This window comes from Bubalus kerabau, chromosome X (assembly GCF_029407905.1).
Source record: "Bubalus kerabau isolate K-KA32 ecotype Philippines breed swamp buffalo chromosome X, PCC_UOA_SB_1v2, whole genome shotgun sequence".
Classification (NCBI taxonomy): Eukaryota; Metazoa; Chordata; class Mammalia; order Artiodactyla; family Bovidae; genus Bubalus; species Bubalus kerabau.
This window is the reverse complement of record NC_073647.1, coordinates 48986808-48999530: the sequence shown is the minus strand read 5'-3', so window position 1 is coordinate 48999530 and position 12723 is coordinate 48986808. Positions and strand designations below refer to the sequence as shown.

General features: G+C 41.6%; 1 protein-coding gene across 2 annotated transcripts in view; it reads right to left on the bottom strand.

Annotated features, from left to right (window-relative positions):
- Nucleotides 1-5413: 5413 nt before the first annotated feature.
- Nucleotides 5414-12723, bottom strand: part of F8 (coagulation factor VIII) — a 143012-nt gene continuing 135702 nt past the window's right edge. For both annotated transcript variants that reach the window (XM_055563762.1, XM_055563763.1), the window contains one exon: nt 5414-6390. In XM_055563762.1, the coding sequence (XP_055419737.1) occupies nt 6235-6390 (156 nt within the window). In that variant the 3' untranslated portion in view covers nt 5414-6234. The remainder of the gene's footprint in view (nt 6391-12723) is intronic.

Below are 12723 nucleotides of genomic sequence, written 5' to 3'. Positions count from 1 at the left end.
TTAGTTCAGTTCAGTTCAGTCATTCAGTCGTGTCCAACTCTTTGCAACCCCATGAATTGCAGCACGCCAGGCCTCCCTGTCCATCACCAACTCCCAGAATTCACTCAGACTCATGTTCATTGAGTCAGTGATGCCATCCAACCATCTCATTCTCTGTCGTCCCCTTCTCCTCCTACCCCCAATCCCTCCCAGCATCAGAGTCTTTTCCAATGAGTCAACTCTTCGCATGAGGTGGCCAAAGTATTGGAGTTTCAGCTTTAGCATCAGCCCTTCCAAAGAACATCCAAGACTGATCTCCTTTAGAATGGACTGGTTGGATTTCCTTGCGGTCCAAGGGACTCTCAAGAGTCTTCTCCAACACCACAGTTCAAAAGCATCAATTCTTTGGCGCTCAGCTTTCTTCACAGTACAACTCTCACATCCACACATGACCACTGGAAAAACCATAGCCTTGACTAGACGGACCTTTGTTGGCAAAGTAGTGTCTCTGCTTTTGAATATGCTATCTAGGTTGGTCATAACTTTCCTTCCAAGGAGTAAGCGTCTTTTAATTTCATGGCTGCAATCACCATCTGCAGTGATTTTGGAGCCCCCCAAAATAAAGTCTGTTTCCACTGTTTCCCCATCTTTTTCCTGTGAAGTGATGGGACCAGATGCCATGATCTTAGCTTTCTGAATGTTGAGCTTGAAGCCAACCTTTTCACTCTCCTCTTTCACTTTCATCAAGAGGCTTTTTAGTTCCTCTTGACTTTCTGCCATAAGGGTGGTGTCATCTGCATATCTGAGGTTATTGATATTTCTCCCGGCAATCTTGATTCCAGCTTGTGCTTCTTCCAGCCCAGCGTTTCTCATGATGTACTCTGCATATAAGTTAAATAAGCAGGGTGACAGTATACAGCCTTGACATACTCCTTTTCCTATTTGGAAACAGTCTGTTGGTCCATGTCCAGTTCTAACTGTTGCTTCCTGACCTGCATACAGGTTTCTCAAGAGGCAGGACAGGTGGTCTAGTATTCCCATCTCTTGAAGAATTTTCCACAGTTTATTGTGATCCACACAGTCAAAGGCTTTGGCATAGTCAATAAACAGAAATAGATGTTTTTCCAGAACTCTCTTGCTTTTTCCATGATCCAGCGGATGTTGGCAATTTGATCTCTGGTTCCTCTGCCTTTTCTGAAACCAGCTTGAACATCTGGAAGTTCACGGTTCATGTATTGCTGAAGCCTGGCTTGGAGAATTTTGAGCATTACTTTACTATCATGTGAGATGAGTGCAATTATGTGCTAGATTGAGCATTCTTTGGAATTGCCTTTCTTTGGGATTGGAATGAAAATTGACCTTTTCCAGTCCTGTGGCCACTGCTGAGTTTTCCAAATTTGCTGGCATATTGAGTGCAGCACTTTCACAGCATCATCTTTCAGGATTTGAAATAGCTCAACTGGAATTCCATCACCTCCACTAGCTTTGTTCGTAGTGATGCTTTCTAAGGCCCACTTAACTTCACATTCCAGGATGTCTGGCTCTAGGTGTGTGATCACACCATCCTGATTATCTTGGTTGTGAAAATCTTTTTTGTACAATTCTGTGTATTCTTGCCACCTCTTCTTAATATCTTCTGCTTCTGTTAGGTCCATACCATTTCTGTACTTTATCGAGCCCATCTTTGCATGAAATGTTCGCTTTGTATCTCTGATTTTCTTGAAGAGATCTCTAGTCTTTCCCATTCTGTTGTTTTCCTCTATTTCTTTGCATTGATCACTGAGGAAGGCTTTCTTATCTCTTCCTGCTATTCTTTGGAGCTCTGCATTCAGATGCTTATATCTTTCCTTTTCTCCTTTGCTTTTCACGTCTTTTCTTTTCACAGCTATTTGTAAGGCCTCCCCAGACAGCCATTTTGCTTTCTTGCATTTCTTTTCCATTGGGATGGTCTTGATCCCTGTCTCCTGTACAATGTCATGAACCTCTGTCCATAGTTCATCAGGCACTCTACCTATCAGATCTAGTCCCTTCAATCTATTTCTCACTTTCACTGTATAATCATAAGGAATTTGATTTAGGTCATACCTGAATAGTCTAGTGGTTTTCCCTACTTCCTTCAATTTAAGTCTGAATATGGCAATAAGGAGTTCATGATCTGAGCCACAGTCAGCTCCCGGTCTTGTTTTTGCTGACTGTGTAGAGCTTCTCCATCCTTGGTTGTAAAGAGTATAATCAACTGATTTCGGTGTTGACCATCTGGTGATGTCCATGTGTAGGGTTTTCTCTTGTGTTGTTGGAAGAGGGTGTTTGTTATGACCAGTGCGTTCTCTTGGCAAAACTCTATTAGTCTTTGCCCTGCTTCATTCCGTATTTCAAGGCCAAATTTGCCTGTCACTCCAGGTGTTTCTTGACTTCCTACTTTTGCATTCCAGTCCCCTATAATGAAAAGGACATCTTTTTTGGGTGTTAGTTCTAAAAGGCCTTGAAAGTCTTCATAGAACCGTTCAACTTCAGCTTCTTCAGCATTACTGGCTGGGGCATTGACTTGGATTACTGTGATACTGAATGGTTTGCCTGGGAAACCAACAGAGATCATTCTGTCATTTTTGACATTGCATCCAAGTACTGCATTTCGGACAATTTTGTTGACCATGATGGCTACTCTGTTTCTTCTAAGGGATTCCTGCTCACAGTAGTAGATATAATGGTCATCTGAGTTAAATTCACTCATTCCAGCCCATTTTAGTTCACCGATTCCTAGAATGTCAACGTTCACTCTTGCCATCTGTTTGACTACCTCCAATTTGCCTTGATTCATGGACCTAACATTCCAGGTTCCTATGCAATATTGTTCTTTACAGCATTAGACCTTGCTTCTATCACCAGTCACATCCACAACTGGGTATTGTTTTTGCTTTGGCTCCATCCCTTCTTTCTTTCTGGAGTTATTTCTCCACTGATATCCAGTAGCATATTGGGACCTACAGACCTGGGAGTTTCTCTTTCAGTATCCTATCATTTTCTCTTTTCATACTGTTCATGGGGTTCTCAGGGCAAGAATACTGAAGTGGTTTGCCATTCCCTTCTCCAGTGGACCACATTCTGTCAGACCTCTCCACCATGACCCACCCGTCTTGGGTGGCCCCACATGGCATGGCTTAGTTTCATTGAGTTAGACAAGGCTGTGGTCCATGTGATTAGACTGACTAGTTTTCTGTGAGTATGGTTTCAGTGTGTCTGCCCTCTGATGCCTCTCACAACACCTACCATCTTATTTGGGTTTCTCTTATCTTGGACGTGGTGTATCTCTTCACGGCTTCTCCAGCAAAGCACAGCCGCTGCTCCTTACCTTGGACGAGGGTTATCTACACACAGCCGCCCCTCCTGACCTCAGGCATGGGGTAGCTCCTCCCGGCCGCCTCCCCTGATCTCGGGTATGGGGTAGCTCCTCCCGCCCATTGCCCCTGACCTCGGGTGTCGGGTAGCTCCTCTCGGCCACGCTTCTGCGCAGTCCTTTGCAGCTGGTGGGCTTCCATCATTCACATTTAAATTGCCAGTAGCCCAGAGATAAACCCACGCACCTATGGACACCTTATCTTGACAAAGGAGGCAAGAATATACAATGGAGAAAAGACAATCTCTTTAACAAGTGGTGCTGGGAAAACTGGTCAACCACTTGTAAAAGAATGAAACTAGAACACTTCCTAACACCATACACAAAAATAAACTCAAAATGGATTAAAGATCTAAACATAAGACCAGGAACTATAAAACTCCTAGAGGAGAACATAGGCAAAACACTCTCCGACATACATCACAGCAGGATCCTCTATGACCCACCTCCCAGAATATTGGAAATAAAAGCAAAAATAAACAAATTGGACCTAATTAAAATTAAAAGCTTCTGCACAACAAAGGAAACTATAAGCAAGGTGAAAAGACAGCCTTTAGAATGGGAGAAAATAATAGCAAATGAAGCAACTGACAAACAACTAATCTCGAGAATATACAAGCAACTCCTTCAGCTCAATTCCAGAAAAATAAACGACCCAATCAAAAAATGGGCCAAACAACTAAATAGACATTTCTCCAAAGAAGAAATACAGATGGCTAACAAACACATGAAAAGATTCTCAACAGCACTCATTATCAGAGAAATGCACATCAAAACCACAATGAGGTACCATTTCACGCCAGTCAGAATGGCTGTGATCCAAAAGTCTACAAGCAATAAATGCTGGAGAGGGTGTGGAGAAAAGGGGACCCTCTTACACTGTTGGTGGCAATGCAAACTAGTACAGCCACTGTGGAGAACAGTGTGGAGATTCCTTAAAAAACTGGACATAGAACTGCCATACGACCCAGCAATCCCACTGCTGGGCATACACACGGAGGAAACCAGAATTGAAAGAGGCACGTGTACCCCAATGTTCATCGCAGCCCTGTTTATAATAGCCAGGACATGGAAGCAACCTAGATGTCCATCAGCAGACGAATGGATAAGAAAGCTGTGGTACATATACACAATGGAGTATTACTCAGCCATTAAAAAGAATACATTTGAATCAGTTCTAATGAGGTGGGTGAAACTGGAGTCGATTATACAGAGTGAAGTAAGCCAGAAAGTGATGTTGGAGAAGACTCTTGAGAGTCCCTTGGACTACAAGGAGATCCAACCAGTCCATTCTGAAGGAGATCAGCTCTGGGATTTCTTTGGAAGGAATGATGCTAAAGCTGAAACTCCAGTACTTTGGCCACCTCATGTGAAGAGTTGACTCATTGGAAAAGACTCTGATGCTGGGAGGGATTGGGGGCAGGAGGAGAAGGGGACGACAGAGGATGAGATGGCTGGATGGCATCACTGACTTGATGGATGTGAGTCTGAGTGTACTCCGGGAGTTGGTGATGGACAGGGAGGCCTGGCATGCTGCGACTCATGGGGTCGTAAAGAGTCGGACATGACTGACTGAACTGAACTGAACCTAGAAATAAAAACACCAATACAGCATGCTAACGCATATATATGGAATTTAGAAAGATGGTAACGATAACCCTGTATGTGAGACAGTAAAAGAGCCACAGATATATAGAACAGTCTTTTGGACTCTGTGGGAGAGGGAGGGGGCGATGATTTGGAGAATGGCATTGAAACATGTATAATATCATATAAGAAATGAATTGCCAGTCCAGGTTTGATGCCGGATACATGATGCTTGGGGCTGGTGCACTGGGATGACCCAGAGGGATGGTATGGGGAGGGAGGTGTGGGAGGAGGGGTTCAGGATGGGGAACACTTGTACACCCGTGGCAGATTCATGTTGATGTATGGCAAAACCAATACAATATTGTAAAGTAATTAGCCTCTAATTAAAATAAATAAATTAAAAAAATAAATTGCCAGTAGAAAAACAGAACTCTCAAAGGCATTTGGTTTTACATGTCAATATTTTATTCAACTGATTATTGACTATTCCAGCAGGAAGACAAAAGAGCTGGTTCCAAGAACATTTGAAAAATAGAGATGTATGCAGTCAACGGGAAGAGAATGCTACAAGAAGATGATTGAGGTCGACATCAAAGTGGTTAACCTTTTGCAGGCAGTCAAACCACATCATTTGGGGGATTAACATCTCTACCAGGCTATACAGCAAAGCAGCTTACTGATTTCTGTAAATTAATTTCTAATTTTCACTGACTTTTCCAGGACAGTAAACCATTTCAAAACTTATCTAGGAGGGGTGTGGCAAGGCGGGGGTTCCTCTTGGAAAGGGCATGTGGCTGACTGGAGGAATTTTCTCTCTGCTTCCACCAGCTCAGTTTCCTTCTGACTTCCCAATATTTAACTCTTTAAAGAGGGCCTCTAGTTTTCAGTCACGGTACAGAATTTCCTAGTACATCGTGTTGGGTCTCCTACCCGAGAGAGCCATGGAGTTTCCTCATTTTTCTGAGGAAATGTTAAAAACATGTCCTTTAGAAGCCTAGTTTGGTCTTGACCCTTCTTCATCACCACAGAGGAGGAAGTGACTGCCGCTTCTGTAGGAGAATGCTTTCCACATGACTCCAGAGAACACAGTCCCCATGGCAATTGATTTGGGTGGCTTCAGGGCACAGCTGCTGGCATAGAGGCATTGAAATACAGCGAAAACCGATGGCTCTGTGGGCAGCACAGGGCAGGAAGTCACCTGGCGGAAGGGCTCACAAGGATGCTGCATCTCAGTTAGGAAAGGCTGAGGGACAGGAGGGAGGCACTGGGCCTCAGTACTGCTGCTGCGCCTCGCAGCCCAAAAGCTCCAGCCTCAGGGCGATATGGTGTGCCCAGCTCCGCGGGTGAATCCGAAGGAAGCGGGTAAACAAAGGGGGGTCTAGAGCATTCACCACGGGGGTGAAGGAGTCTTGATTTCCCTGAAAAACCTAAAAGAGGAGAGACAGCATGTGTTGGTTGACAGGAAAAGAATTACAATGCTTATACACCTTCACTGGCCTCCTGCATGGTCTGGAACTCACCAATAGCTCTTCATGGGCACCCACCCCAAAGCTGAGGATGGAAGCTTTTTTCATTTCAGGTTGAGGGATCCAAGCTTCCCATAGTTCGATAGTCCGGGATTGAACCCTGGGAGGTGACTGAATGACTTAGTCCCCTGAATGACTTAGTCTGTGCCTGGGAAAGGGCGTATGACATCTAGAATTAAGAGCCTTCTTGCTAACCTGTAGGACTTCCCTGGTGGCTCAGATGGTAAAGCATCTGCGTGCAATGTGGGAGGACCCAGGTTTGATCCCTGGGTCAGAAAGATCCTCTGGAGAAGGAAATGGCAACCCTCTCCAGTACTCTTGCCTGGAAAATCGCATGGACAGAGGAGCGTGGTATGCTACAGTCCATGGGGTCGCAAAGAGTCAGACACGACTGAGCGACTTCACTCACTCATTCACTCACTTGCTAACCTTCTGTGGAGCCCTTGCTTCCAGCTATGGCTTACCTCTGAGAACATTCTCACCCACTTTCTCAACTAATTTAAGGAAGCTGTAAACATCATGGCATTTTACTCTCAACTACTTCAACCTGCCAAGACTTTGGGTTTAAACATTATCTCTTTAGAGAGCTCTTCATCTTCTGAAACAGGACTCTTGTTGACTCAGTCTCATCTAGGTCACTTTTCTTTACAGCATTTGTTATCTTTTCATTTATCTTTTTACCTGCTTATTGACCATTACCTCTGTTTTCACCACCAAATGTCACTTCCATGACAGCAGAGGCCTTGGTCACTGATCTTCCATACATGCAAGAAATGCAGTATATACATAGCAAACATACTATAAACATTTGCTAGAGTTTGTATGTTTGATAAAACTTTTGGGAAACAAAGACATTCTTGGATAAATATGTTTGGTAAACTTTTGAAACCTGTACATCTTCTGTTAGGGTTATTCCTTGTTGTTTCCCCCTCAAGAAACTGAAAGAATAACAGAAGGAACACTCACATCTTTAATGTACAACACACTCCTAGTCTCTGGTCTGTTTTTGTCCTTCATAATGTTGACATTTAAAAAGGCCTAGGATCATTGTGTTGATAACATCCCACATTTTAAATTTCTGTGACTATTTTCTTAATTATTAAATCTTAGTTCAACATGTTTAGTGAAAATATTAACTAAATGATGTGTCTTTCCCACTGTATCATATCAAAGGACACATGATACTGATTCCTTCAGAGTTTGAGCCTTACTTAAGGTGGTATCCACCACATCTCACTTAAATAAAGGTAATTACTTTCCTTTCCTTACAATATGTGGGGTGAGGCTTTAATGCTGTATAAATATTCTCACAAAGGAGAAAAGGAAAGATATAAGCATCTGAATACAGAGTTCCAAAGAATAGCAAGGAGAGATAAGAAAGCCTTCCTCAGTGATCAATGTAAAGAAATAGAGGAAAACAATAGAATGGGAAAGACTAGAGATCTCTTCAAGAAAATTAGAGATATCAAGGGAACATTTCATGCAAAGATAGGCTTGATAAAGGACAGGAATTGTATGGACCTAACAGAAGCAGAGGATATTAAGGAGAGGTGGCAAGAATACACAGAAGAACTATACAAAAAGATCTTCATGACCCAGATAATCACACACCTGATGGTGTGATCACACACCTAGAGCCAGACATCCTGGAATGTGAAGTCAAGAGGGCCTTAGAAAGCATCACTAAGAACAAAGCTAGTGGAGGTGATAGAATTCCAGTTGAACTATTTCAAATCCTAAAAGATGATGCTGTGAAAGTGCTGCACTCAATATGGCAGCAAATTTGGAAAACCCAGCAGTGGCCACAGGACTGGAAAAGGTCAGTTTTCATTTCAATCCCAAAGAAAGGCAATTCCAAAGAATGCTCAAATTAGCACACAATTGCACTCATCCCACACGCTAGCAAAGTAATGCTCAAAATTCTCCAAGCCAGGCTTCAACAATACACGAACCATGAACTTCCAGATGTTCAAGCTAGATTTAGAAAAGGCAGAAGAACTAGAGATCAAATTGCCAACATATGTTGGATCATTGAAAAAGCAAGAGAGTTCCAGAAAAACAGCTACTTCTGCTTTATTGACTATGCCTAATCCTTTGATTATGTGGATCACAACAAACTGTGAACAATTCTTCAAGAGATGGGAATACCAGACCACCTTACTTGACTCCTGAGAAATCTGTATGCAGGTCAAGAAGCAACAGAACTGGACATGAAACAACAGAATGGTTCCAAATTTGGAAAGGAGTACGTCAAGGCTGTATATTGTCACCCTGTTTATTTAACTTCTGTGCAGAGCACATCGTGAGACATGCTGGGCTGGATGAAGCACAAGCTGGAATCAAGATTGCCAGGAGAAATATCAATAACCTGAGATATGCAGATAACACCACCTTTATGGCAGAAAGTGAAGAACTAAAGAGCTTCTTGATGAAAGTGAAAGAGGAGAGTGAAAAAGTTGGCTTAAAACTCAACATTCAGAAACGAAGATCATGGCATCTGGTCCCATTACTTTATGGCAAATAGATAGGGAAACAGTGGAACCAGTGACAGACTTGATTTTCTTGGGATCCAAGATCACTGCAGATGGTGTTTGCAGCCATGAAAGTAAAAGACACTTGCTCCTTGGAAAAAAATCTATGACCAACCTAGACAGCATATTAAAAAGCAGAGACATTGCCGACAAAGGTCAGTCTAGTCAAAGCTATGGTTTTTCCAGTAGTCATGTATGGCTGTGTGAGTTGGACTATAAAGAAAGCTGAGCGCCGAAGAATTGATGCTTTTGAACTGTGGTGTTACAGAAGACTCTTGAGAGACCCTTGGACTGCAAGGAGATCCAACCAGTCCATCCTAAAGAAAATCAGTTCTGAATATTCACTGGAAGGACTTATGCTAAAGTTGAAACTCCAAAACTTTGGCCACCTGATGGGAAGAACTGACTCATTGGAAAAGACCCTGATGCTGGGAAAGATTGAAGGCAGGAGGAGAAGGGGGCGACAGAGGATGAGATGGTTGGATGGCATCACCGACTCGATGGACATGAGTTTGAGCAAGATCCAGGAGTTGGTGATGGACAGGGAGGCCTGGCGTGCTGCAGACCATGGGGTTGCAAAGAGTCAGACACGACTGAGTGACTGAACTGACTGACTGAAGATGTTCCAGCGTCACCTAGCATCTTCATGGCTCCAGTCTTGGCATCTCTGAGAGGCAAGCTTCCTTTTACTAGGACATGCTATTTGGAAACCAAGACTCTTCTGGGTTAGCTGAGGCTCTGCTCCAGGCCAAGGCTCACATACACTGTGTCTTCTCAGGTTGGACATTTTAATCTTATGGCAGAGAGCAGAGTCAGAAGAGAGTGAGCCAAATACATGATCACACTGAAAGTTTCTGTCCGAAATTGGTGTATATCATGTGCATTTACATTACGTTGGTCAAAATGAGTCCTATTCTCAAAGCCAAAGTCAGTGAAGTTGTCAAAGAAGGAGGAAGTGAAAAATCAAGGATAATGCCTTTTACCTCATCTGCTATTTCTGTTCACTTGTCACCAGCAATACAGTGATTTTATGTGGCAGATATATAAGAGGTTTGGGTGGCTGGGTAGGTTTCTTAGTCCGTGAGCAACCTCTATTGTTGATAGAGAAAAGTGTAATTTTTTAAATAGATGGGGCAAGAAGATATGTCTTGTGATGGTTTTTGCTTTTCCAGAAAACTTTATTTCCACCACTTGACTTCTTTTTTTGTTAATCACCAAGCCTCCAAGAGATCTATCCTCCTTCACCAGAAACAGTGCCACCTCTAGTCCCACATATTTTCCATTCTTTTCCTTTCAGATCTCCAGAAGCCAAAGCTATGACACAGGAGAGCTCAAATATTAGTATTTTGTCACTGAGGGTCAGACTTTGTCTTTTTGGAAGTGATTTTCTCTGTGTTCTATCACAGTCTCTCCTGGACTCTCCTCTGCAGAGCTGGCTTTACATGTTTATTTTCCACTTACTTTTTGTAAATTGAAACTTACAGCATTCTTTGTCTTCTAGTTATTCTGTAAGTTATGAGTGGTTTTATTTGCAATATTTAAATATATATAATAATTTATATATATTATATAATATATATTTATATATAATTTATAATATATTTATACATATATATTTAAATATAGCTACAGAGAGATATATTTGGTAAAGATTGAAGGCACGGGGAGAAGGGGACGACAGAGGATGAGATGGTTGGATGGCGTCACCGACTCAATGGACATGAGTTTGAGCAAGATCCAGGAGCTGGTGATGGACAGGGAGGCCTGGTGTGCTGCAGTCCATGGGGTTGCAGAGTCGAACATGACTGAATGGCAGCCATTCTGTCCGACGTGAGATGGTACATCATTGTGGTTTTGATTTGCATTTCTCTGATAATGAGTGATGTTGAGCATCTTTTCATGTGTTTGTTAGCCATCTGTATGTCTTCTTTGGAGAAATGTCTGTTTAGTTCTTTGGCCCACTTGTTTTTTTGTTTTTTTTTTTTGTTTTTTTTTATCACTTCACTGCTTTATTTTATTATTATTATTTTTTTTTACTTTACAATATTGTATTGGTTCTGCCACACATCAACATGAATCCAGCATGGGTGTATGCGTGTTCCCCATCCTGAACCCCCCTCCCACCTCCCTCCCTGTACCATCCCTCCGGGTCATCCCAGTGCACCAGGCCCAGGCATTTGGCCCACTTTTTGTTTCGGTTGTTTATTTTTCTGGTATTGAGCTGCATGAGCTGCTTGTATATTTTTGAGATTAATTCTTTGTCAGTTATTTCCTTTGCTATTATTTTCTCCCATTCTGAAGGCTGTCTTTTCACCTTGCTTATAGCTTCCTTCGTTGTGCAAAAGCTTTTAAGTTTAATTGGGTCACATTTGTTTATTTTTGCTTTTATTTCCATCACTCTGGGAGGTGGATCATAGAGGATCTTGCTGTGATTTATGTCAGAGAGTGTTCTGCCTATGATTTCCTCTAAGAGTTTTATAGTTTCTGGTCTTATATTTAGATCTTTAATCCATTTTGAGTTTATTTTGTGTATGGTGTTAGGAAGTGTTCTAGTTTCATTCCTTTACAGGTGGTTGACCAGTAAATGGATTGTCTTTTCTCCATTGTATATTCTTGCCTCCTTTGTCAAAGATAAGGTGTGTGGATTTATCTCTGGGCTTTCTATTTTGTTCCATTGATCTATATTTCTGTCTTTGTGCCAGTACCATACTGTCTTGATGACTGTAGCTTTGTAGTATAGTCTGAAGTCAGGCAGGTTGATTCCTCCAGTTCCATTCTTCTTTCTCAAGATTTTTTTGGCTATTTGAGGTTTTTTGTGTTTCCATCCAAATTGTGAAATTGTTTGTTCTAGTTCTGTGAAAAATACCATTGGTAGCTTGATAAGGATTTTGTTGTATCTATAGATTGCTTTAGGTAGTATACTCATTTTCACCATATTGAGTCTTCCATTCCACGAATATGGTATATTTCTCCATCTATTTGTGTCCTCTTTGATTTCTTTCATCAGTGTTTTATAGTTTTCTATATATAGGTCTTTTGTTTCTTTAGGTAAATTTATTCCTAAGTATTGTATTCTTTTCATTGCAATGGTGAATGGAATTGTTTCCTTAATTTCTCTTTCTGTTTTCTCATTGTTAGTGTATAGGAATGCAAGAGATTTCTGTGTATTAATTTTATATCCTGCAACTTCACTATATTCATTGATTAGCTCTAGAATTTTCTGGTGGAGTCTTTAGGGTTTTCTATGTAGAGTATCATGTCATCTGCAGACAGTGCGAGTTTTATTTCTTCTTTTCCAATCTGGATTCCTTTTATTTCTTTCTTCTATGATTGCTGTGGCTAGGACTTCCCAAACTATGTTGAGTAGTAGTAGTGAGAGTGGTCATCCTTGTCTTGTTCCTGATTTTAGAGAAAATGCTTTCAGTTTTTTGCCATTGAGGATAATGTTTGCTGTGGGTTTGTCATATATAGCTTTTATTATGTTGAGGTATGTTCATTTTATGCCTGCTTTCTGGAGCGTTTTTATCCTAAATGGGTGTTGAATTTTGTCAAAGGCTTTCTCTGCATCTATTGAGATAATCATATTTTTACCTTTCAATTTGTTAATATGGTGTATTACATTGATTGATTTGCAAATATTGAAGAATCCTTGCATGCCTGGGTTAAAGACCACTTGGTCATGATGCATGATCTTTTTTAATAT